The sequence below is a fragment of the Mirounga leonina genome, unplaced genomic scaffold (genome assembly GCF_011800145.1).
Source record: "Mirounga leonina isolate KUSES-001 unplaced genomic scaffold, KU_Mleo_1.0 Mir_115, whole genome shotgun sequence".
In the NCBI taxonomy this organism is placed as follows: Eukaryota; Metazoa; Chordata; class Mammalia; order Carnivora; family Phocidae; genus Mirounga; species Mirounga leonina.
Genome location: NW_023270268.1, coordinates 64102366 through 64127767, shown reverse-complemented (window position 1 = coordinate 64127767; position 25402 = coordinate 64102366). Strand labels below are relative to the sequence as shown.

General features: G+C 42.0%; 1 protein-coding gene across 1 annotated transcript; it reads left to right on the top strand.

Annotated features, from left to right (window-relative positions):
* The first annotated feature begins 6059 nt into the window (after positions 1-6059).
* On the top strand, positions 6060-24944 carry TNFSF10 (TNF superfamily member 10). The gene is made up of 5 exons (XM_034999050.1): positions 6060-6583; positions 12786-12923; positions 15737-15779; positions 21242-21346; positions 22944-24944. The coding sequence occupies exons 1-5, from the start codon at positions 6461-6463 to the stop codon at positions 23393-23395; spliced, it is 861 nt and encodes a 286-aa protein (XP_034854941.1). The 5' UTR covers positions 6060-6460; the 3' UTR covers positions 23396-24944.
* The last annotated feature ends 458 nt before the right edge of the window (positions 24945-25402 follow it).

Here is a 25402-nt window from a genome sequence, read left to right as displayed (position 1 = left end):
AGATAGATAGATAGATAGATAGATAGATAGATAGATAGATAGATAGATGATAGAAAAATCAACTATGAAAATTTTGAGTCACATAAATTCTCTTACAGTTTAGAAAACAGCTCTTCTGCCTATGGCAGGCTTGGAAGTCTATGGGACAATGAGGATATGTTAGGACGAATTAAAGAAAATCTCACCCCCCTTTAGCTTGAGGGGATTGTAGAAAGAAGGAGAACGAGAAAGAGAGCAAGTGGGGCAGAGGTGAGGATCGAAGAGGGGTGCACAGACCCCAGAGGCAGAAGAAGGTCGTGCATCATGTCCCCTTGCTTTCCTTCATGCAGCCTTATTTCAGGCTGTTTGGGCTGTGGGGCAGGGGTGCAGGGAGAAAGCTGCAGACTCAGTTAATCTGAGTGGGGACCCAGGAGGCCACGCTTTCAACAGGCTTCCTGGTGATTTTAATATGTATTGGCTTGAAAACCACTGAGATCAAAGTGAGATGAACATGCAGATTCCCCCACCCTGCTTCTCAGCTTGAAGCCCTCATGAGAATAAAGAGGTTAATTATGGACAAAATAAAGAAGTTAATATTGCTCAGAACATTTGGGGTGTGTGGGTTCATTTGTCACACATAACATGTGAGTGAAAGTACTCTATAAATTGTAAAGAGCTCTCCTCTGGAAATTTGCATTCCTGTAGCCAAGTTGCAGCCCAGAGTAGAAAAGGAGTTCTCTGGTTAGGACTCCAGGAACCTGGGAAATAAAAATAGATTCAGGTTTTAGCTAAATGCCCACAGCACAGGTGAATGTTCTTCCTCGAATCAAATTAAGTAATTTCTTTTCCCTAAATCAAAGTGAGATGACCCAAACAAAAGTACTTTCTTAAGCAGTCGATCACCAGTTTTGCTCCTAGAGTTGGAGGGGGCAGGTGGAATGGTCGTGGTTGCGGCCAGGGCTCTGGAGTCAGAATGAGTGAGGTCAGAACGCTGGATCTGCCCCTACTAACTGTGTGACTTTGGAAAATTCGCAAAATTCCTCGCAGCCTGTGTTCTCATGAGTAAAATGGGCCTGATTGTACGGTCTCCTGTCATAGGGTGGTGTGAGGGAAGACAATCCAAAGTACATGCTTCTACTTCTGCAGAGCTGTTATGAGTCCCTTTATCTAAGAATTCTGTTGAAATTTTTTTTAAGATTTTATTTATTTATTTGAGAGAGAGAGAGAGCACAGGTGGGGGAGAGGGAGAAGCAGGCTCCCCGCAGAGTAGGGAGCCTCATGGGGGGCTCGATTCCAGGACCCCGGGATCATGACCTGAGCTGAAGGTGGATACTTAACTGACTGAGCCACCCAGGCGCCCCTCTGTTGAAATTCTTAAGAGAGACTAGGTCCTCTGGTAGCCCTACTGAATAAGAATGCCCAGAGGTAGACTTTAAACAGCTACACAGGACGTCCCTGTGCACATGGAAGGATTATTGCAGAGTACCAGTTCTCAGATTTTAATGCATATCAGCATCACCTGGAGGGCTTGCAGGGGCCTAGCCCCAGAGTTTGCAATTCCGGAGGTCCAGGGTGGGGGCCTGGGAATGTGCATTTCTAACAAGCTCCCAGGGGGTGCTGATCCTGCTGGTGACCAGGCTTCCAGACTGCCCCAGGGTGGAGGCCAGCCACCTAGGCCGTCAGCACAAATCTGGCCCACTTCTTGTCTTGGTGAAGGCAGTTTCATTAGAGCACAGTCCCACTATGTATGTAGCATCTGCAGTTGCTTTTGCCCTGCATTGGTGACGTCGAGTCGTTGTAACCGAGGTCGCAAAGATTATTTACTACCCAGTCCTTTCCAGAAAATATTTACCAGCCTTTGTTCCAGAGTAAGAGTGCAGGTGCTTTGGGGACCTTGGAACACACCCTTCGTTAGATTAAGTAATTCAGGGCTTGATAAAGGGTGGGGTTCAATCAGGAACATGTGTTTCCAGTGTTGTGTTTCTTCAAATCTTGCTCTTGTTCTTTTTGTAAACTTACACATTCTTAGAGTGAGTAGTTACGAGCTGGCACTGAAATTTTAATAAAAAATTCTATAAAAGGTAAATATTGATGATACTGTCTACTTGATTTTATTAGTCTTTGTTGTCATGTCTAATGTATTAGCTTAGCCACCTTTTATGATGCCAACAATTTACTTCAAAGGGCTTCATCACAAATGAACGCTTGCACATAAGAGTCACCTGAGGAAACTTTAAAAACATACCAATATCTGGGTCCTACCACCAGAACTTCTGATTTAAAAGTTATGGGGTGGGACTCAGTCTTTGATGTTTTTAAAAGCTTCCAGATGATTCCAATATGCAACCAGCATTGAGAACCATGAACACAGTGTGATTTTTTAAATGTACTAGTTAAGGGGTGCCTGGGTGGCTCAGTAACTTGAGCGTCAGACTCATGATTTCAGCTCAGGTCATGATCTCATGGGTGGAGGGATGGAGCCCTGCACCCCCACCCCACACCCGGCTCTGCGCTAGGCAGGGAGTCTGCTTGAAAGTCTCTCCCTCTGCCCCTCCCCCTACTTGCATGTATGCCCTCTCTCACTTTCTAAAATAAATAAATACAACTTTTAGAAAAAAACAAAAAATAAAACATACTACTTTAAATTATCCCCTAGGTCCTGAGTTCTATGAATTGACACCCACAGGTGGTCTCTGTCATTCTCATTACAGAGCTGGCCCTCCGAGCTACCATACTTCTTATTGTTCATTCCACACCCACACCATAAACTCTGCTAATTGGCACAATGAAAGTCAGAAATTGGTTTTCATTGGTAGAAGTAGTGATTTGTTAATAATGAATATTAGACATGGTGTCTGTTGAAATTATTGATATTTAAGGTTTCCTAACCTGTTCGATGTCTAGCTGTGAATTAAGAGGATTCCGATTGCCTGGTGCTAAGAGAAGAGTCAATGAAATACAGTCACTCCTGCCTTCAATGAACATTTTGTGTAAGGTGATAATCTGAGCATCTAAAATTTTTTAGAGGTCAGTTGGTCTCAGCTCTGGCTGCACATTGGAATCATCTGGGGAGATTAAAAACCCTCTCATGCCCAGGGTACACCCCAGACCACTTACTTCAGAATCTCTGGGGTGGGGCCCAGGAATCAGTATTTTCTAAATCTCCTCAGGTGATTTCAATGGGCAGAAAAGGCTGAGAACTGCTCATCTCAAGACAATAAACAACTGGGACTTCATAAAATTGCAGGGCAGGTGATCTGGTTGTTTCAGTTTGCTAATAAGTGTTTGTTTAGTGATAGCTCCATGTGTGGGAGAAATTAGTCTGAGCCTTACTTTCATTATAATGTGATGTGAGGTTTCTGGGAGAGTAGCTAACCTGCACGCAACTCATGTACAGCATAGGACACCATCAACAAAATGAAAAGGCAACATATGGAATGAGAGAAAATATTTGCAAATCATAGACCTGATAAGGGGTTAATATCCCAGATATATAAAGAACTCATACAACTCAATAGAAAAAAACCAGTCCAATCAAAAACTGAGCAGAGGACCTGAATGGACATTTTTCCAAAGAAGACATACAGATAATCAACAGGTACCTGAAAATGTGCTAATCACTCATCATCAGGGAAATGCAAATCAAAAGTACAATGAGATATCACCTCACATCTGTCCGAATGGCTGGTATCAAAAAGACAAGAGATAGCAAGTGTCACCAAGGCTGAGGAGAAAAGGGAACATCTGTGCACTGTTGGTGGGAATGTAAATTGGTAGAGCCACTGTGGAAACAGTGTGGAGGTTCCTCAAAAACTTAAAAATAGAACTACTATATGACCCATCAATCTCACTTCTGGGCATTTATCTAAAGGAAATAAAATCACTATCTTGAAAGAAACACGTACCCCCATGTTCACTGCAGCATTATTTATAATAGCCAAGATACTGAAACAACCTAAGTGTCCATTAATGGATAAATGGATAAAGAAAAGATGGTATATATATACAATGGAATATTATTCTCCTATAAAAAAGAAGGAAAACCTGCCATTTGTGACAACACAGATGGACCTGGAAGGTATTATGCTAAGAGAAATAAGTCAGAGGAAGACAAATACTATATGATCTCACTCATACGTGCAATCTTAAAAAACAAGGCAAAACAAACAAAAAACAAGAAAAACCTGAACTCACGGACAAAGGTTACAGATTGGTGGTTGTGGTTGCCAGAGGGAAGGGTGGGTAAAATGGGTGAAGGTGGTCAAAAGATAAAAACTTTCAGTTATAAGATAAATAAATCGTGGGAATGCAATGTATCGCATGGTGACTATAGTTAGTCATACTGTACTAGATATCTGAAAGTTGCTAAGAGAGTCACTCATAAAAGTTCTCATCACACACAAAAAAATTCTGTACCTATGTGTGGTGATAAACTGTAACTAGACTTCTTATGGTGATTATTTTATAAAATACACAAATAATATGAATATATGCAAATATATCAAATTATGCTGTAAACCTGAAACTAATACAAAGTTACATGTCAGTTATATCTCAATTAAAAAAAAGAGTCTGAGGGCCCCTGGGTGGCTCAGTCAGTTAATCAACTGCCTTGGGCTCAGGTCATGATCCCAAGGTCCTGGGATCGAGCCCCACGTCAGGCTCCCTGTTCAGCAGGGAGTCTGCTTCTCCCTCTGATCCTCCCCGCTCTTGTGCTCTCTCTCTCTCTCTGAAATAAATAAAGAAAATCTTAAAAAAAAAAAAAGAGTCTGATATGGTAGATGAAGAAACAGGTGGACTGAGAAAAGTTTACATAGTACCAAGAGAGGGAATGGAAACTTAGTCTGTCTCAAGGGACCACAGGATTCTACCCACTAGTATCTGCCACATCCGTGGGCTCTCAAGGACTGAGAGGGAAAGTTGAGATCCTGCCCGTATGCTCCCCACCTCCTTGTTTTCTGAATGTACTGGGAGAGCCCCTAGGAACAAGTCTGTTTCAACATTCTTCATTTTATAAGAGCAGAAGCACATCCAGAGAGGTAACCTACCTTCTTAAAATAACCTAGAAAGTCAATATTAGAGATAGCCACAGGACTCAATGAAGTGTCTCAAAATTGAACTCAGGCAAAGGGGGATGAAAACAGTTTTTATTTATTTATTTATTTGAGAGAGAGAGCACAGGGACAGGGAGAAGCAGACTCCTGGCTGAGCAGGGAGCCTGACGCGGGGCTTGATCCCAGACACCTGGGATCATGACTTGATCTGAAAGCAGACGTAACCAACTGAGCCACACAGGTGCCCCTGAAGAAAGTTTTTAAAGTAACGTAAGCATTCTATAACTTGATCGTGGTGGTGGTTACACCTTGTATACAATTATCAGGGTATACCATACCTTTGAAATTGATGAATTTTAACGTACGTAAATAATAACCTAGATAAAGATGGCAAAACAAATGTATATACACAGTTGGGGTTGCGGAACCAGGGACCACGACGAATGCTTTACATTTCTTACCTCATTAATCCTTGGGCATGAATATATCTTGTCTAAACCACTCAGGTACATTTCCTTGGTCTTTCTGACATTTTCTGGAATTCCATATCACACTGTCAATAAAATCTCACTTAGGACTAAATAGGGAATTAATTTTTAAGTTGGTGAGCAGGCCCTGCTCCATCCTCTTGTCCACTCCAGTCTCCATGTCTGTAGCTAGAAAGGTTATAGGCTATATTTGCCAAGCACCCCCAGGAAGCCAGGCATGAGTAATTCATTTCATACACCAGCTACACTTTGGGGTAGGTGTTACTATCATCCCCACTTCAAGGATGCTGAAGCTTAAGGACAAAGCCCTTAAAAACCCGAGTAGGGTTTCACATCAGGAAGCAGCAGGGCCAACATCTGCCTCCAGGCAGTCTGAGCCCCTGAGGTTGTTTGCTAACCCCCACACCACACAGCCTCCCAACCAAAGACACCAGCCAGGTCGCTGAACTGCTGAATGGGGCCACGGAGTGACGTTGGAGAGATGACAAAGGAAGCTTCTCCCGATGCAGCCTGCATCCCCAGACTAGAGTGGCCCCAGCTGATGGTCAGATCTGTGGTCTTGCTCCCAGGGATAGGTTGCTGGCATGAGATGCAGCATGGGAGCCTAGGAATTGGCACAGTCACTGGGCAAAGGCACAGCCACGGGACCCAAAAGGCTCCCAGCACTGGGGAAGCAGCTCTTTGACCCAACACACAGCCCTTCCAGTTTAAAAAATTTTTAATGTCTGTTTCCCTCCTTGGTCCCTGACATTCCTATAAAATGGAGAGAGCTTCCTGGAATTCTCCTCTTCCTAGCCTGTTGTTTTCAGTTTTGTTTTGATTCTATTTTTAAATAAGTGAAACCTAAGAAGAGCTCCACCCCTCCTCGTTGGTTTGACAACAGTAACCTGCTGCCCGGCTGCCTTTGCAGCAGTGAGACTTGGACAGGACCCCGGCAAGATGCAGGCCCTGGGGGGCCCCAGTCCCGGGCAGACGTGCGTGCTGATCCTGATCTTTACAGCGCTCCTGCAGTCCCTCTGCGTGGCCGTGACTTACATGTACTTCACCAGGGAGCTGAAGCAGGTCAGTACCATGCACACGGTCCCTGACAGAGGCTCTCAGCCACCCCGGGGTTAACTGCCTCTGTGTCCTCTTCTGTGAAGAATTTACAGTAGGGGAAAAAAAGTTCCCTCTCTCTGCCTGTGGACCCTAACTGCTAATGCATGTGAATACTGAGGACCTTGCAGACGTGTGAGTTGAAAGGATTGTGTGATCAGCGTGCAGTTACAGAGCTGGCTCGACCGGCCACTAGCAGACGCAGGAACAAAACTCCTAACCTGGTTTGTTTTTTCTCTTCAACAGCATGAGCATTTTATAATACTAGCAATTGAACTAAAGCAGGCACCAAGTCTTAGAATGTCATCAGGTTTATCTTTTTCCTCCAGGATACGGGGTGGGGTGGAAGTCCGATTTTTGAAACATGTTTTGGTTTGAGATCTGTGGCATTTCTGTGTTGACAATAGGGAGGATATGAAGGACTGGCATTCGTCTATTCCCTAGCCGCAGACGTGTCATGCATAAAGTCTGTAATAAAGTCTGTTACCAGATGGACTCCACATTTTATGTTCGTGATAAAATAATGGAAAATAAAACGATGGTTCTATATCTGTGGGTGGTCCAAGTATGAATGCAGGTACATTTGACAGAGGGGGGAAAAAAACTTTGTGCCATTTTAGTTCCTGCATTTCTCAACTATATAAAACTTTTGAAACTATGAATGCAAAATGGCCGAAAATAAACCAAGTTAGCTTTGGGCTTCTAATGTATGTTTTGACTAATTGTGTATTATATAGTAGAGAACTGTGAGCTGGAAGGAACTTTGGATATCCCCCTCCCTCCATTTTATAGATGAGGAGCCTAGAGACCCCCAGACAAAATGACATAGCTCAGACAGGGCTTTGGAAGCGGAGCTGAAGTCAGTTCTTTGGGCACCTAAATAACACTCCTTCCTCCACAACAGGGTGTCCACAAGGCTGACATGTTTGCACCCTTGGATGCACACTGCATCCTGCTACATTATGATAAAGCAACATTGCATCTACCAGCTGGCTAGGAAATGCAAGTAGAAGGGTCTCAGAAAAATATAAATTATCCAAATGCCATAGAGTGAGTATCTGTTAAGGAAATGCAGTTTGTATACCCTGTGGAGTATACATTTGCTTATCTCAAATGGTTGCAAATTTTTCCTTTGGATTTGGATGACGTAGACTCTTGTTTGATTTGCAAGTAATTGTGAAAATTAGGGGCTACCCTTAGATGACCCATGAGGTCAGCTTTGCTCTAGGGCAGACTCAGAAGAGTCTGGATATTTGTAACTAAAACATCAGTGTAACTATAAACATGCCTCTAGTTCTAAGTCTACCTTAGAAGCTGGAATACTGCTGTGTTTATGAAATCGGAGCTAGCCTGTCCTAACCTTTGTTAACTTTGCAGGATACACAGAACGAGTCTGTCTCTTTATTACGCAAGTCATTCCCTCAGTTTGCTGACATTACAAGTTGGCCTAATTTTTTTTTTTAAAGATTTTATTTATTTATTTGAGAGAGAGAATGAGATAGAGCATGAGAAGGGGGAGGGTCAGAGGGAGAAGCAGACCCCCCGCTGAGCAGGGAGCCCGATGCGGGACTCGATCCCGGGACTCCGGGATCATGCCCTGAGCCAAAGGCAGTCGCTTAACCAACTGAGCCACCCAGGCGCCCCAAGTTGGTCTAATTTTAAGACTGAATTAATTAGTTCTTGACTGAGCAGACTCATGCACTTCTCTGTGTATATGATCAAGTGTTTTTTTAAAGTCGACTATAAAAATGGGAATCTCGAATAAAGCTTAACGTCTCTGCACATGCATACATTTTTCTTGATTGCATAGTTACATATGGATACATATATGTATAGACATACGGAAGACTTCATTGAGAGTGCCTGAAAGGGAGGAAAATTAACCGATGTTGAGCAAATACTGTGTTCCAGAAACTTGGCAAAATATTGCTCTATTTGATCCTCATCACAATCTTATAAATAGAATTACCCCATTTTACAGATAAATAAGGCTCAGGAAGTTAGGTGATTTGCCCAAAATTATAAAACAGGTTAAAGGGAAAGCCCAGTTTTGAGCCATGGCATTAGATGGGTGCTCAGTAAACTATAGCCATTGTAATTAGTATTGAGAAGTTTCTTGAAGTCATCACCCACTTCATCAGGAATGCTTGCAAGGAAAAATGAATCTGAGTCTCTTTGGTTGCCTGTGTAGAACTTGGAAAAGCATATTTAGCATAAGAATTAATTTCCTAGGGGCACCTGGGTGGCTCAGTTGCTTAAGTGTCTGCCTCTGGCTCAGGTCATGATCCCAGGGTCCTGGGATTGAGCCCCACATCAGGCTTCCCGCTCGGTGGGGAATCTGCTTCTGCCTCTCCCTCAGCTCATGCACTCTCGCTCTCTCAAATAAATCAATAAATAAAATCTTTAAAATAAAGTTTAAGAAAATTAATTTCCTAAAACAGATCACAGATTCCACTTTGGTTGATGAAAATTTCCAGAAGATAGACTGAGCAAGGATTATAGGGAGTGTGGCCTAAGGAGGGCTGCATAACATCTGATCGGACCTTCACAAATAAGCACAAAGAAGACTGTAGAAACTAGCAAGCCCGAACACTAAATATGGGCTTAGCCTCTAAAGTTTTATGTCTCTCTAGGAACATTTTATGACAAGGGGACTGCCTATCACTGCGGCATCATAGATGGGAAGGACAAAGGAGAAGGGAACCCTTAGCCACCAATCTCCATAAATGGTTCTTTATGCTACTTGTGGTTTGCAGAAAATGATTCTCAGAAATGCATGTCAGGGCAGCAGAGAAAGTCAGTGCCACTGCCTCGAAGCCCCTGGAGACCACAAGCCCTGCCAAGGACTGGTTGGCCTTGGCGTAGACAACCACCATGTTTGTGATGGCACCCACAGCAGTCACGGTGGAAATCCACCTGTTGGGGCATCTGGAGCAGAAGAGCAGGCACTTGGTGCAAAAGCTGTCTGAGTGGCGTGCAAATGAAAATAGCACGCATGTCCCCCGGCCCCCAACACCCAGACGTGGTTAAAGAGAGAATAGCTCTAGTCTGAAATATGCTTCAAGAAATTCATGCTTTGAAGTGGGAAGGATGTGGGGAAAAAAAGGACAGAGAGGGACTCATCACATTAATCATCATGAATCATTCTTGAAACAACCAGGGCACCCCCTTCCTTAGGCAGCTAGTCACCAGCACTGGTCAAAGTCTGTAGGAGAAACCACCGAATATGCAAGAAATATGTGGGGATGGGGAGGAGGGTTGGGGCTTTCCCTTTGGGTTTCGATTGTTTGGAAATCAGTCTTTATTCATAGAATGTCTAGAAGGTGAAATACCACAGTGTTGATCATTGTGATCTCTAGATGGTATGATTATGAATGTCTTTTTTCCTCTTTATTTTTCTATATTTTATAAATTTTCTACAGAGAATGCCCTAAAAAATATCTATGCTATCTATATATGATTTTTTGTAGGCTTAAAGAACATGACACTTTTATATAGTTTTAAGAGAAAACAACCATACACACAATTGCCCACATACAATCCAGCAAACAAGAGAGATCATCTAGAGGTTAATTAAGAAGTAGGATTAGGGTGATTTTAGTGGGTTCTTTGTTTGTTTATTTTTCACTTAGAAAAGGATTTTTTACTTTTCTATATTTTGCAGGTTGCCTGTATACCATCAATGTTTCTAGGCTTCATTAAATTTGGGGTAACAATGGAGTCACATTAGCTTGTCAACCTCCCTCCCAGGTAGACCTAGGATCTTATTCAATTTTCAGGGTTCTCCCTCCCACCTCCTAGAGGTGTTTCCGGAAAATCCCCAGCCGGTGTTCAGAACCACTAGGCCGCAGCTGGTTCTGGCCTGGGCTGGGCCCTGCTGCATACCCACCCTCTCACACTCCTCTTCAGTTCCCAGGAAGCTGCCAGCTCCCTTACTTCATGGTCCCCAGGCAGCTCTCAGCTCTGCCTTCTCCTGCCCCTGGCCTTAGCTTCCCCTGTTCTTCATCCTTTCAGGCTGAGAGACTTTCCAACGGCTATGAAGGAAGAAAATAAATTGCCCTCCTCTCTGTGTCATGCACATCTTTTCATTTCAACAAGTTAGAGAAGTCTGTGAGCCTGTTTATTCAGTTTCATCAAACCAATGTCTGGCCAGAAAACACCCATACTGGTTGTGCTGGGATGGTGTCCAATGTAGCTAACTTGCTCTTCCTGGAACCAACCTCTGGCCTTGTACTGAATCCAGCTCCTCCTCTCTGAGCCTCCCCACCCCCAGTTGCTGGAAATGTTCTTGTATTTCTAAAGCATACCCAATTGAGTTCCTTCCTGGGAAATGCTTTTTAGCTCCCACAGATATTGGAGATGCAAATAGATGTCTACAGGAGAAGAGCATGGGGAGTGAAGGGGCAAAGCAATGTTGTCTAACTCCACCTCTGGTCATATCTCCACTCAGGTGGACCCAGCTGTCACCCCTAATACATCTACTAAGTTGAATGTTTGGCTCTTGTAATTAAAAACAGGAAGAAAGAAAGTAAACATTTATTTAAAAGTAAATGAATGTTCACTGGGTGTTATGCACAATGAATCATGGAACACTACATCTAAAACTAATGATATAATGTATGGGGATTAACATAAGAATAAAAAAAAGAAAGAAAGAAATAATACTTATTATTAAAAATAAATTAAAAAAAAAGTAAATGAATGTTCTATGCCAGAGTACGTGGAAGGAATTCATCAACTCAGGTTTGTACTTTTGCCCTTGAGGGAGGTTGATCAAATGTCCGAGGGGTACATGGCTGGGCACAGAACAATGTGACTCTGGCTGGGACCTCTCATAAACAAGTTATTTTGATTTGGAATGAGGTTGTCTTTTTATAGGAAGGAGCATCATTAAGTTTGATCTTTCCTTCAAGCTTTGGAGTCCCCTGAGTTCAAACAACAGGTAAAAATGGCCATTTCCCCATTTATTTCTCCAGAGAAGGGCGATTCAGATTTGTACAGGGAAATAATATCTCCTCAATCCCAGTTGTTAAAAACAAAAACCGGAAAAAAGAAAAAAACCTAATGTCCGACCTTGAATGGACTTCCCATTTTTCTTTGTAAAATTAACCAGTTATCAGCCTGGAATGTGCTGGATGGTTTGGGATGTATGCGTGCATGCATTTGTGTTTGTGAGTGCATGTGTGTGTGTGTGTGTGTGTATACGTGTGTGTGTGTGTTTAATATGAAGCTAGGACTTTGTTGACAATTACCTGGTCATTATAAATGTTTGCTCTCAATCAGAAGGAGGGGACAAACCTTCAAATGGTGTTCCAAGTGTCTGGAGGTAAATCTCTGGCTAGTGTGGACATTTAATAAAACAACATTAAAATTTCCAGTGGCAATATGTTTAAGATTCTGCCATCCAGAGGAGTAGAAATCACAACAGTAACTAGAATTTACCCAACACCAAAAGCTCAGATCAAGAAACAGAACATTACCTGCACCCCAAAGGCCACAAAGGACTTGTTTAATTTTTATTTAGGATTCTGGAATTTAAATGGACTCTATTGCCTACCTTTTTATTTATTTATTTATTTTTGAGAGAGAGAATGCTTGAGCAGGGAGGGGCAGAGGGAGAGGGAGAGAGAATCTTAAGCAGGCTCCACGCTGAGCCCAGAGCCCAATTCAGGACTTGATCTCATGACCCTGAGATCATGAGCTGAGCTGAAATCAAAAGTCGGACACTTAACAGACTGAGCCACCCAGGCGCCCTTCTATTGCCTACTTTGTACCTAGGTGGTTTCCCATCTTTAGAATGGGATCCTCACCATCCCAGAGCTGGAAAGGACCTCAAAGATCACCACATTGAACCAGTTCAAAAATCAAATAAAAAACAGACACAGACGAGAAAAAGCAATTTGTTGAGAGACACACCGGGGCAGTGAAGGGCATTGTGACCCAGGATGTCTGGCCCACACCTGTAACCTTTCCACAATATCCAGCTGCTTCCTTGTATTCACTAGACAAAGGACAGCATGCTTGCTTTTATTTCAAGCCATGAGCTTATCTAAGGTGCCAAGATGTCTCTGAATCTGTCATCCATCAGTTCCTCTTGCTTTAACTCGTAAATGAACAAAAATAAAAAGCTCTTGTGTGTAATATTGTGTTCTATTCCATCTTAACCCAGATGCAGGACAAGTACTCCCAAAGTGGCATCGCTTGTTTCTTAAAGGAAGATGATATCCCTTGGGACCCCGATGATGAGGAGAGTATGAACAACCCTTGCTGGCAAGTGAAGTGGCAACTCCGTCAGGTTGTTAGAAAGGTAGGTGGACCACGGGGTCACGCCACCAGCAGGCGTGGAAGGTCGCAGGAGAGGGAGCACTTAAGATCATCAAGTGGAGATGGCTCATTTTGCAAAGGAGGAAACTGAGGCCCAGAATGTTTAAGTGATTTTCCCTGAATTCATAGAACTAGGAGAAAGTGGAACAGCACCAAACAGTGGGTCCTGGCTGACTCCTGGTCTAGAGTTCACTCCTCTACTCCAGAGAGCCTCCCCATTGAGTCTAACCTTTTTTATCTCCCATTGTGGAAATTGAGGCACAGACAGGGCAATGTGTTCCAGGTCACACGACAATAAAAGATGTGTGTGATTTTGGTATTGTTGCTCAGAAGACAGAAGAAGCCAAATACTGGTGTTTTATACTCTTCCAGCCTTGTTGATCTCTGGAATTAAACATATATTTATTTTTGTATGCATGTAGAGATGAAGAAAGAGGAAAAGAAGAGGGAAGAAAGAGATACTTTGAGAAATTGAAGGTGATGACATCTCAATTTATAGTTAATAAATAACCAATTACAAAATATCTGTTTATGGAAGTTGCTTAAACAGGATTTCTAGCAGAAACACTATGTCAGCAAACTGTTTCACTAAATCACGTAATTTTACTTTCATAGTTTTACCTTCTGCCTGTCCGGAAAGGTCAGATGAGAACATGGGTATGAAAATACTCTGTAAACCGTGAAAGAACATCCTTATTTAAAAAAAAAAAAAAAATACTGGGGACATTCCCAGGGCAGGAAGGAGGTGTGTTTTAAAGATATGATTGCAAGTCCATTGTTTGGTGCTCAGTCTGTCTTTGCATAGAAACAATGTTATGCTTGTGGTTAGGGCTCCAGTTGATAACCCAAGCAGTCTTCACAGTAGAGCCCAGATGTCCTCTAGGATGCCATTTCTATGAGAAATGAAATCCGACCTCATCTGGAGGCCAGGGCAGGGTGCCCACTGTACACAAGCTATACCAAAGCAGCTGTGACTCCATTGCCCCAGGTGGTGAGGACCAGGAAGCCTGGGGTGGGGGAGGGGGGCCTCCTGAGGAGACTGAGGAATGGGACTCGGCAGTCCCTGGGTTGGTGGGGGCAACCCACAGGTGGCAGGGGAGAGGGACTCAGAACTAGGGCATAAATCTGGAGCCTAAGAAGGGGGCTGGATGCTGGGGCTGGGAGTTGGGGGTTAGAGAAGTAGTGGGGATAGACTCCACATACCTCTCTCTTGTTGTTCTCTTGCTCCCTCCCATTCACACACGTTGCCACTCACTAGAATAGGGAGAGGCTGGGAAAGGACACAGACAGGTGGTGGCAGGGTAGCGGGGAAGGATTTCCCATTTTTTTCAGGCACCATTAATGGAACAGATTATTTTCCAGTAAACATCTTATCCCTATTCCATATGGTATCTCATTTAATCCTCAGAACAGCTCTATGAGGAAGGAATCAAAATTATTATCTTCCTCTTTCTTTTTTTTTTTAAGATTTATTTATTTATTTTAGAGAGAGAGAACCTAAGGGGGACGAGGGTAGAATCTCCAGCAGACTCCCCACTGAGTGTGGAGCCCGACTTGGGGCTGGATCCCATGACCCTGACCCTGACCCTGAAATCAAGAGTTAGATGCTCAACCAACTAGGCCCCTTCTTCCTCCTTTTTTTTTTTTTTAAATAGATGAAGAAATTAAAGTTCACATCAGTTAAGTAACTTGAACAAAGTCTCCAAGAGCTAGTGATTGACACATTTGAATCTGGTCCATCTGACCCGACTGTCATCATTTTTTATTCTGCCTCCCACACTATAGGAATTACCCCTCTCTCTCTCCTGCTCCTTCCTTCCTTCCTTCCTAACTTCTATCCCAGAATGAGAGAGACAGAGAGACTATGCTGAGGCCACCACCCCATGCCCATTGGGCTAAGGTCCGACCTGCCCTTATCGGATCAGCGTTTGGGACCAAGGGGAAAGCAGAGAGCTTCTGGTTTGGGGTGGGAGTACAGAGGAGGGGAGTTTCTGGCAGTTTCAAAAGGAACGACAGTGGCGGAAAAGGAGGGCAGTGATGGACGAAAGCCCAGGTGATAGAACTAAGTGGAGGGGACTTTAGAAGCCACGGATGCGCTCAGCACTACTAGCTTATCCAATAGAAAGACTAAGGTTTCCCTCTTTCTTACTGGTTTTCCCAACGGGTTAGTACAAAGAAGGTGATACTAGTTGTTTAGTAAAGGTATTGGCACTTGGTAAAACATGTTTATGTGAAGGATGCCCTGGCCATGTGTCAGAAGTGAGAGAATGACACAGTGTGGCCAGGTCCTGCCTTGATGGGCTCTGTGTGTCTGTGGGTCTCATGAGAGAGAGCGAAGCATGCCTTACCCCTTGAGGCTTGGGTCTGCCCAGCCATTCGAAGCCCCTGAAAACACTATTACACAGTGCATTTACACACACACTTGCCTGCAGACTCACACCCCACACGGAGAAACTGAGGAGGCCTGGGCACCACATCCAGTAGCCACAAGGAGGTTTGGGGAACATTAGCTTCATCTAACTTGCTAGATGGCACCTTCCTCCTGGGCTGCTCCAGGTGTGGCCTTTGAAACAGAACTTTCCACAGAAACAGCTTTCCACAGCAGCCTCTGCCTCAGTATTCCCCCAGCTCCCACCCAACCCCGTGCAAACGCTGCGCTTGAACAGCTAAAGCTTCAGAGGTTCCTATCTGACATAGAAATGACATCTTAGACATCAGCAAGAAGGGTCGTAGACATTCTGTAGTCAGTTGAAATTTTGAGGGAAATTAACAAGATTTATTCAATACTGTTTGCAGATGATTCTGAAAACCTATGAGGAAACCATTCCTACAGTTCCAGGTAGTATTTTTTGTTTGTTTGTTATTTTAATTTTCTACTGTCGACATCATGACAGGGGGAATAGCTCTCCAGCCCTTTTTCTCTGCTCCCATCCACACGTCCCCCCTCGGACTGCGAGTCAGTTTCTCAAGCCACTTGATTCTATTTTCCTATTTGCGTTTGGCAGTTAGAAAGCTTAGAGCCAATTCTGGGACCCGACCTGTGGTCAAAACTTTATTTCATTTGAATCTTGTTTTTCCACCATGGATTTCCCCTTCACCTTGATTTCTTCAGTTATTTACTTTTTACTTTCAAATGTGTTGTACATAAGTCATCTGAATCCTTTCTGGAATATGACTGGAGGTAAGATAAATGAGGGCCCCAACGTAACCCGTCTTCTCTGCTTCTGACCACCACGAGGCTCTATGCCTTTCTTTATGCAAGAGCCCTTTGCTTCGTCATCTTTCTCAGCAATCCTTTACCCACCACACTTCTCATCTTGTGGTCCCTCAGCCATGACCACTTTCCTGTTCATGGTCAGCAGCCTGTTTCAACCCACATTCCCTTTGAGGGCTGTTGCCCAGGCTGGCTTCTTCCGTTCCTGGCTTCTCATATAACTGACTCCTTCTCATTCTCATCCTATCACCTCATTGTTACCTCTTCAGAGAAAAATTCCCTGCCTACCTTTCTAAGTAAGTTCCTCCCACACCCTGCTATTTCTTTTTTTTTTTTTAAAGATTTTTATTTATTTATTTGACAGAGAGAGACACAGTGAGAGAGGGAACACAAGCAGGGGGAGTGGGAGAGGGAGAAGCAGGAGAGGGAGAAGCAGGCTTCCCGCAGAGCAGGGAGCCCGACGCGGGGCTCAATCCCAGGACCCTGGGATCATGACCTGAGCCAAAGGCAGACGCCTAACGACTGAGCCACCGAGGCGCCCCCACCCTGCTATGTCTATAGCACTTATCTTGTGCATTTCCTTTTATTTGTATATATATTTTTTATTTGTGTGCTATCTGATTCCCTACTAGATTAAGGATCCACAAAGATAGAACACATGTCTGTTTCTCTCATCTGTCTATACCTAGCCCCTAACCTGATGCTCCAAACCTAGTAGATTCTTTTATCCCCCTGGCCCTGAGGTGTAACACCTTTCATGAGCATGTGTGTGTGTGTGTGTTTGTATTTTGATTGAGATGAAATTCACATAACATATAAGTAACTTTTTTTTGAGGTATCATTCTCATTTTATTTTATTTTTTCATTGAAGTAGAGTTGACATACAACAATATATTAGTTTTAGGGGTACATCATAGTGATTTGACATTTACATACATTACAAAATACTCACTACAATAAGTATAGTTACTATCGGTCACCATACAGAGTTATTCCAATATTATTGACTATCTTCCTTGTAATGTATTTTATATCACCGTGACTTATTTGTTTTATAACTGGAAGTTTGTACCTCTTAATCCCCTTCACCTATTTCACCCATCTCCCCAACCCACTCCCTTTCGGGCAACCATCAGTTTGTTCTCTGTTTTTATGTGTCTGTTTGTCTTGTTTTGTTTGTTTTTAGGTTCCACCCATAAGTGAAATCTTACATTATATGTTTTTATCTGTCTGACTTATTCCACTTAGCATAATACCCTCCAGGTCCATCCATGGTGTCTCAAATGGCTAGATTTCATTGTCTTTTATAGCTGAGTAATATTCCATTGTGTATATATACCACAGCTTCTTTATCCGTTCATCTATCAGTGGACACTTGGGCTGCTCCCATATCTTGGCTATTGTAAATAATGCTGCAATGAACATAAGGATGCACACATCTTTTCAAGATAGTGATTTCATTTGCATTTTCTTGGGATAGATATCCAGAAGTGGAATTGCTGGATTGTATGGTTTTCCTATTTTTAATTTTTTGAGGAATTTCCATACTATTTTCCAGAGCAGGTGCACCAAATTATATTCCTACCAGCAGTGCAGTAGGGTTCCCTTTTCTCCACACCCTTGCCAGCACTTGTTGTTGCTTGTCTTCTTGTTATTAGCCATTCTGACAGGTGTGAGGTGATGTCTCACCGTGGTTGTGGTTTGCATTTCCCTGATGATCAGGGATGCTGAGCATCTATCCATGGCAGGGCAGGAGCAGCTTTGAGGGGACACCGATCTCAGCCGGGCTGTTGTAGAGGACCTTCTACCAGGATGGGCAGATTGGGTGGGGCAGGTCCACAGGGCAATGCCAGGGCGAGGCGAGCGGTGCGAGCAAGGTAGACGGAGAGAGTGAGAACTGGCACGGGTCAGTGCATCAGGCCAGCTAGGCAGAAGGAGGGTAAGAGGAAAGGCCTCCAGCTCTCTGTTCCCAAAGCAAGTGCCTATAGATCCCTGCCTTTCTATCACATGCCCTGAAATTAGTCAATAAATCTCCTTCACATATGGTCTAGGCACTTGTGAACCCGCTGCCTCTGTGCTGGGTCTTGGAGTGAGTGAGTTTGTGTGCAAGCCATTTAAAAGCAGATTCTTGGTTTCCTGTAGCCCTCTGGCTTTCCTGGAGGTGAGCCGCACTGATTTTCAAAGCCGGACATTGTGAGAGCTTGTCGTCCCAGTGCAGGTCCTCAGACAGGGGGGCAGTGCCCCATGTGGGTCTTGACTCCCTTGCTCCCCAGGGGGAGCTCCACACCTATGTATCCCCCCTCCTCTTGTAGATCACATCACCTTGCGGGTGGGTCCTGACCAGACCTTGTCTCTGCTCCCTTTCAACTCTTCTCCTTGTGATTTTTCTTTATAACTTTAGCTGTGGAAGATCTGTTCTGCTAGTCTTCAGGTCCTGTTCAGAGAGAACTGTTCTATATGCAGTCGTAGCCTTGGTGTGTCCGTGGGAGAATGTGAGCTCAGGATCCTCCCACTCCACCACCTTTGAAAATGTTACGATGAACCGTTTTGAAGTGCCCGATTTAGTGGCACATCGTGCATTCATAATATTGTGCTACCACCATCCCTCCACATAGAAGGTTCTCAATACATATTTTTTAATGAATACACAAGTCAATAAAACTATGGAATAAAATTTGCTACTTTTTCACGTTTGGCTCACCATAGCCCCATCTTCCCATATTAGTGGCCACAGAGGCCTGAATACATATACCAGAGACTGCCAACCTAGGGCACCACCAGCCTGGCAGAGAATAAACAGTTCTTTAATGTAAGTGTTGTGATGATGTCTTTTTACTTTTCCAACTCTCTTTTTTCAAAACAACAAGCTTCCTCATTGCTTAACAACTCCCATTTTTCTTTATTAAATAAGCTTTATTAAACATGAAGGATAAGACCTGTTCTCAAGGTCTACACATTCTTTCTGATTATTTTCCCCAAAGTGAAAGGGGTAGACAGACCGGTGAACACTCCCCTTCTTCTGATGAGGCACAACAGATCCATGGTCTACAGTAGATGCATGTACTATTTTCAGTGTTGTAAGAAGACTACTCTTCTCTATTCATCACAATAAGATGTAGAAATCATGTGCTCATCAGTATACCAAGATTTATTCATGACACCCAAATAGACATGTTCATGGGTTCCTTTTCCACGAAGTGTTTGCTGTAGCCAGTAGGAAATCTCCTCTTTGTTTGTTTGTTTGTTTACTTATTTATTGAAATCTCCTCTTTAGAATTTGCTTTTATATTTAGGCTTTCCCAAATTGCAATGACCTCAAATGTAAGATATTTATAATTGAATTCGGTTATTGAATATTCTAAAACAAAGTGTTAAGGTCTAAGGGCAGGCAAGGCATTATGAATTATTTAACAGTGAAAGTTAAAGGTGAAAGGACACATCAACCTTGAAAGCTGAGCATTCTGAGAGTATTATGTAATTGATCATGCATCCCCATGATATGTTTGGTCTTCAGGACTGTACAGATGCCCACCCATCCTGAATACGTAACAACTTGTACCAGATAGATGGAAGAGATTATTTCCTATTCATTCCTTTCCTATGAAATTGTCTCACTTCCTTTCATTTCCACCTCCTACTAGCCTCGATGAAGGCCTCCTATTCTCAGTCCTGATCAGTTATAGTCTGGTAACTTGCCAGTCCCCAGCCCTCCCACCTTCTACCCATCAAACCTTACTTTGAGATAGGATAGCCTAAAGCACAACACATTATCTCTTCACTTCTCCTACCAAAATCTTTCAGAGTCTTTCCGTGTCCTTACAATCCACATCTCTTAGCTTCACATTCAAATCCTCTATCATTCGGCTCCTCATTCAAGCCTGAAACTGAACTCCTCCCATGCTGTGGCCCAGGAATGCTTTGTGCATCCTGCCTCCAGCCCCTGTCCTGGATCTCTTAGAATGCCCTTCTTCCGTTCCTTCCTTCCTTCCCAAGTCTGCCCCTCCTCATCCTGTTCAGATCATTATCCTTGCACCCCAAATATTTGCTTGCATTCATCTGTCTCTAATTCTTTCTCCTTGCTCCTAAAAGAGTGCCTGGCATAGACGTGATGGGCACTTTGGTGTGTTGGAGTAAGCCTTAGCACAAACCCTCCCCTGACCTCAGTCCTCCAATAAATAGGAATCTTTCCCTCTTCTGAACACACATCCCCCTTTATTTATATTTCTCACAGATAAATTTTCACTGTCTAGTTCATATCTTTCCTAAAAGACTGTAAGTCCTTTGAGGGCTCAGTCAGTGTAATCGGTGATTATTCTTTGCAACCCTGTCCGCCATAGTGCCGTGCCTCATTCCTGGCAATATTTGCTTGATGAAAGAATATCATTTATCTTAACAACCAGTGTAAGCACACTGGGGGAATTTGAGCTGATTTTTTTTAAAGGGTAGTTTGTTGAATTTGTATATTAAAAGGCTGCTCCCAAAGTCCTGCAGAATGTGATCCATAAGTGTTTTTTGTTTATTATGGTCTATGAATTCATGATTCTTATGTTTATATACTGATTATCATGACCAGTATGCCAATTCATATTTCTTTTAGGGGGGCGGGGGATGAACTATTGGGAACCAGTTTGTAGCGTCTATAGACCCTGGTTATCGCTGTTACTCCTTTAGAATTAGGATCGCTCTGATTGTTTCTATATATAACTCGTGGAAATTCACCAGTGCTTGGTTAGTTGTGCACTTTAAATGACTCAGTAGAATTATTACATGTCCACAGTTATTTACTTATTTGTTTGTTTGCTTTGGAAAAGGCCAGAATCTTCATTTTGTTATATTCTGGTTGGACCTTACCTTTGAAATGCCGATAAATTCTGACCCAAGTTACTGCTTATTCTTCTCATCTAAAATACTTTCGAAATTAAACATAAGCTGGAATAGATGGATCATCATATTAAAATGTAGGCTGTTTTACAAGCCACTTTGGAAGCCCAGTGTACTTACAATGTCTGACTGATAAGCTCTGAATAACAATGTATTTGAAAATGGTTTGACAAGTGCTGAAGATTTTTTTGTCATTTTTCTTTTAGAAAAGCAGCTAAATATTCCTTACGTAGTAAGTGAAAGACGTCTTCAGAGAGTAGCAGCTCACATAACTGGAAGCAGTTGGAGAAGAAGCATGTTTCCAGTTCCAAGTAAGAGAAACAACAAATAAATGGCTTAAAGGAAGACAATGGAAAAATTTTTCCCAAATAATTTATTCTTTTAACTTGTACATGAAATGCCGATATGGCTGTCTACAAAATGTTCGTAGGAATCTGGGCTCAGATTGACTCTTTTCAGAAGCAAGATTACAAGACAAATAGTTCAATAACTGCTCTCAGGAAAGTTATGTGGTGGGAGAACTTTGTCTTTGAGTTTCCCATGCCCCTATTTGTGCTTTTCTTCCTCTTCTTCAAAGTAATTTCTCTTTCTCACTCCCATCAAATCTTCCTCCTCTCTAAAGGTTCTGAATCAATTATTTACTTTCACCATGAGTCACTAGGTATTCCTTGTGGCATTTGTATTTGGTTGAATTATGGGAAGTTGCCACAGATATGTCAGTTTCATATAATTTAACCAATTAAAGTAAGCCTATTTCTACCTAAAGAACCGGTGTCCACGCAGTGCTGTAACAGTGCAAGAGTCTTACGGTCGAAATATCCATGTTGGAATACCAGCTCCTCCTTACCTAGATATATGTCTTGAGCAAATTACCTAATCAAATCAAGCTTTAGTTTCTTCAGATACAAAGTAAAGATAATCTTTAAGTCATAAAATACTGAAGATTAGCGCAGGCAAAATTCCTGTGTATTGTAAGTACTCAATAAATAGTTGCTTTTATTATGATGAGAGGTTTTATCCCAAGTTAAAGAAATTTCAGGTATCAGTTAAAATATGAAAAGATTGTGGGATTTTTTTTTTTTCGGGACAGTTGCCTTCCTGGTATTCCTCCACTCATGCTTTATGAATGATTGACATGTTCTGCCTATGAGTGAGATCATTATTATAATGTTACTGTTTACTATTCACCAAGAAACACGATAGTTGTTTTACACTGTTGAAAAACTAAATTTTGCACCAATCCTGGAGATGAGCCCAAAGTTAAAGGAATATCATGTTTTGGTAGGGCCCTTTTTCACTCAAAGTCTTTGGGAGCTAAAGACCCAGGGGTCTGAATATCTTTAAATCTGAGCTCTCTTTGCCAAACCATGTGCCCTGTCTTATTGTGGACTAGAGATGTTTTCTGCTTGAATGGTGCCTTTGACTCTGGATTGCTGAGAAAGACCAAGAAGGAACCCAAAGAAACCCAAAGAAATAGCAATAAGTTCTGAGCTCCAGGCTTGAAAAATTGATAATGTTTCTTTTAGTTTCCTTATCTGTTACTCATTTGCACTCACCAGCATAGGAAGGGAGGCAGGGGTTTGGGACAGAAGTTCTGTCCAGGAGTAAAGATTGCCATCTGAGTTAATCATCCCTCATGCTATAGTTTAGACCTGTGGCCTAAGTGGTGGATGAGGTACAGAAAAGTAAGGGACTTCCAGCAGATCACAATGATACAGTAGCCTCCAGATTCCTATAAGACTGAAATTTAGAATCCTTGTAAGATTGAAGGAGCAAGAAGTTTTATACTAGATTGAAATTCTTTAAAATCCCCACCAAAAAACTGGCTAGCCACAGCTACTGAGATAATTCTTACCTTTGCTACAAACTTCTTTCTTTTAATTTTCTTTCTCCCTAAACTTCATCCAGGCTCCAAGAATGAAAAAGCTTTGGGCCAGAAAATAAACTCCTGGGAGTCATCAAGAAAAGGACATTCATTCTTGAATAATTTGCACTTGAGGAATGGAGAGCTTATTATCCTTCACAGGGGGTTTTATTACATCTATTCCCAAACATACTTTCGATTTCAGGAACCTGAGGAAACTTCGGGAACAATTTCAACAGAACAGAACAGAAAGAAAAACAAACAAATGGTACAATATATTTACAAATACACAAATTATCCTGACCCTATACTGCTGATGAAAAGTGCTAGAAATAGTTGTTGGTCTAAAGATTCTGAATATGGACTCTATTCCATCTATCAAGGTGGGATATTTGAACTTAAGGAAAATGATAGAATTTTTGTCTCTGTAAATAATGAGCAATTGATTGACATGGACCAAGAAGCCAGTTTTTTTGGAGCCTTTTTAATTGGCTAAATAATCTGCAAAGAAAAACATTATTCTCAAAGTGACCATTCACAGCAAAGCAAGGAAGTCGGAGCAAAGCCACTTCAACCAAAAGACCAAAAAAGCAACACGTGCTTCTCTAATATCTCTGAAAATGACCAAGTCATTCTAAGAAAGTGAAATTGCCGAAAGAACTTTCAGGGATCTAGCAGATATCAGTTTGCTAGCAGAAATCTAAAAGATTCTGTTTCCAAACACTTGTGTAGCAATAAACAGCTGTCTTTATTATCTACTCTTGTGAAGATTCCAAAAGAAAGATTAATGATCCATCTATTTTTTATGTAGGCTCCACAGCCAATGTAGAGCCCAACAGCGGGCTTGAACTCACAACCCTGAGATCAAGACCTGAGCTGAGATCAAGAGTCAGACACTTAACTGACTGAACCACCCAGGCACCCAATGATCCATCTCATAAGTATTATATCACCTTGGTCACTTCCAGGTTACCATTAGGGACAACATTGCCAAAGTTGAAAGGAGAACCACAAAAAGGTCATGATCTTGGGAGGTAGCCTCTGTCAATATATGCAATGTGCAAAGGGTGTTTGTGTTGTGCATGACCTCACAGGAGTTATCTCATACACCTGGATTTGATGGAAATAAGAACATTCTACTCAAAATAATATCATTTTGTTAAAAAAAAAAACCTAACTAAATTTATGCTCAGTGAACAAAGAATTATTTCTGAATGACTTGTGATTTTCACTCCCAAAAGTCAGGCTGGTCAAAAGCACTGATAATATTTTTGATAAAGGACTCCATAATGAGTGAACAGCTAATCAGAACAAGGCAATTTGGTCTCATGGGAGCAGGAGAATAGGAAAGTGGAAATGCCAAACACAGGTAAATTAGCAGAAAAGAACCTAGGAAAGATCTGATCCCCACCCCCTACCCTTCTACCCCATCCTCCACTGCCAAATGTCATTGTCTAGTATAAAAATGCTTAAGGTTGTTTCAGTTACTTGCCTCTGTCAGAAGAAGAGCAATTGCTTTTATCTGCCAAAATTGTGACACAAAACATTCTATTTCACCATTTAATCTAACCAGTTGGAGAAAAAAATTAGTTGGAGTATTTGTCCAATCTCTTCTAACTGTTGTCCTAAACACAGTATAATTCATACTTTGGGCTTGTATGCTCAAACGTTCATTTAAACGTATCTGATCAAATAAGTTATTTCAAAAGAGGCTCATTTAAATTTAAATTTATGACATGCTCCAGATACCTGGCACTTCTGGCCCTTCTTACTTTATTTTCTATAACACTAGTTAAGTTTTTACATACTGACAAATTGACTTCATTTGTTATTCTGTTTTTTAAAGCCTGCTTCCTCTCACCAGAATGTAAGCACTGTGATCGCAGGGAACATGTAGTCCTGCTCGCATCTGTAACCTCAGGACCTGGGACAGTACCTTAACATAGTACCCACACAAAATATATTTGTGAATAAACGAATGATGGAGTGAATGAATACCTAATCCTATGGGGAAAAAAATTTAAAACCAGCCACTGCCTTATCCCTTATACTGAAAAAAAAACGTTGAGGAATTTCAAAAGTAATCTCAAAGTGAAGAAACCTTTTATTTTCTTATTTCTTTAAAGATTTAATTTTTAAGTAATCTCTACATCCAACGTGGGGCGCCAACTTACAACCCCAAGATCAAGAGCCGTACACCCTACTGACTGAGTCAGCCAGGAGCTCCAAAGACCTTTTAAACAAGGATTTAAAACTCAAAGAAAAAGACTACAATGTGTGTTAAATAAAACCTTGAAATGAAAGAGAAAATTAATTTTTACTCTATATTTTTATACTAAATATGTAAGATATGTTACTTTTTCAATAAAAATGACATGTTAAAATGTGTAGTTTTTGTTTAATACTTGCATTTGTTTTATGGTACCAAGATTATTCAAATCTTCTTCTAATCTCTTTTTCATGATATCTTTTATCTGACATATCTTACAGAAGAAAGGAAATA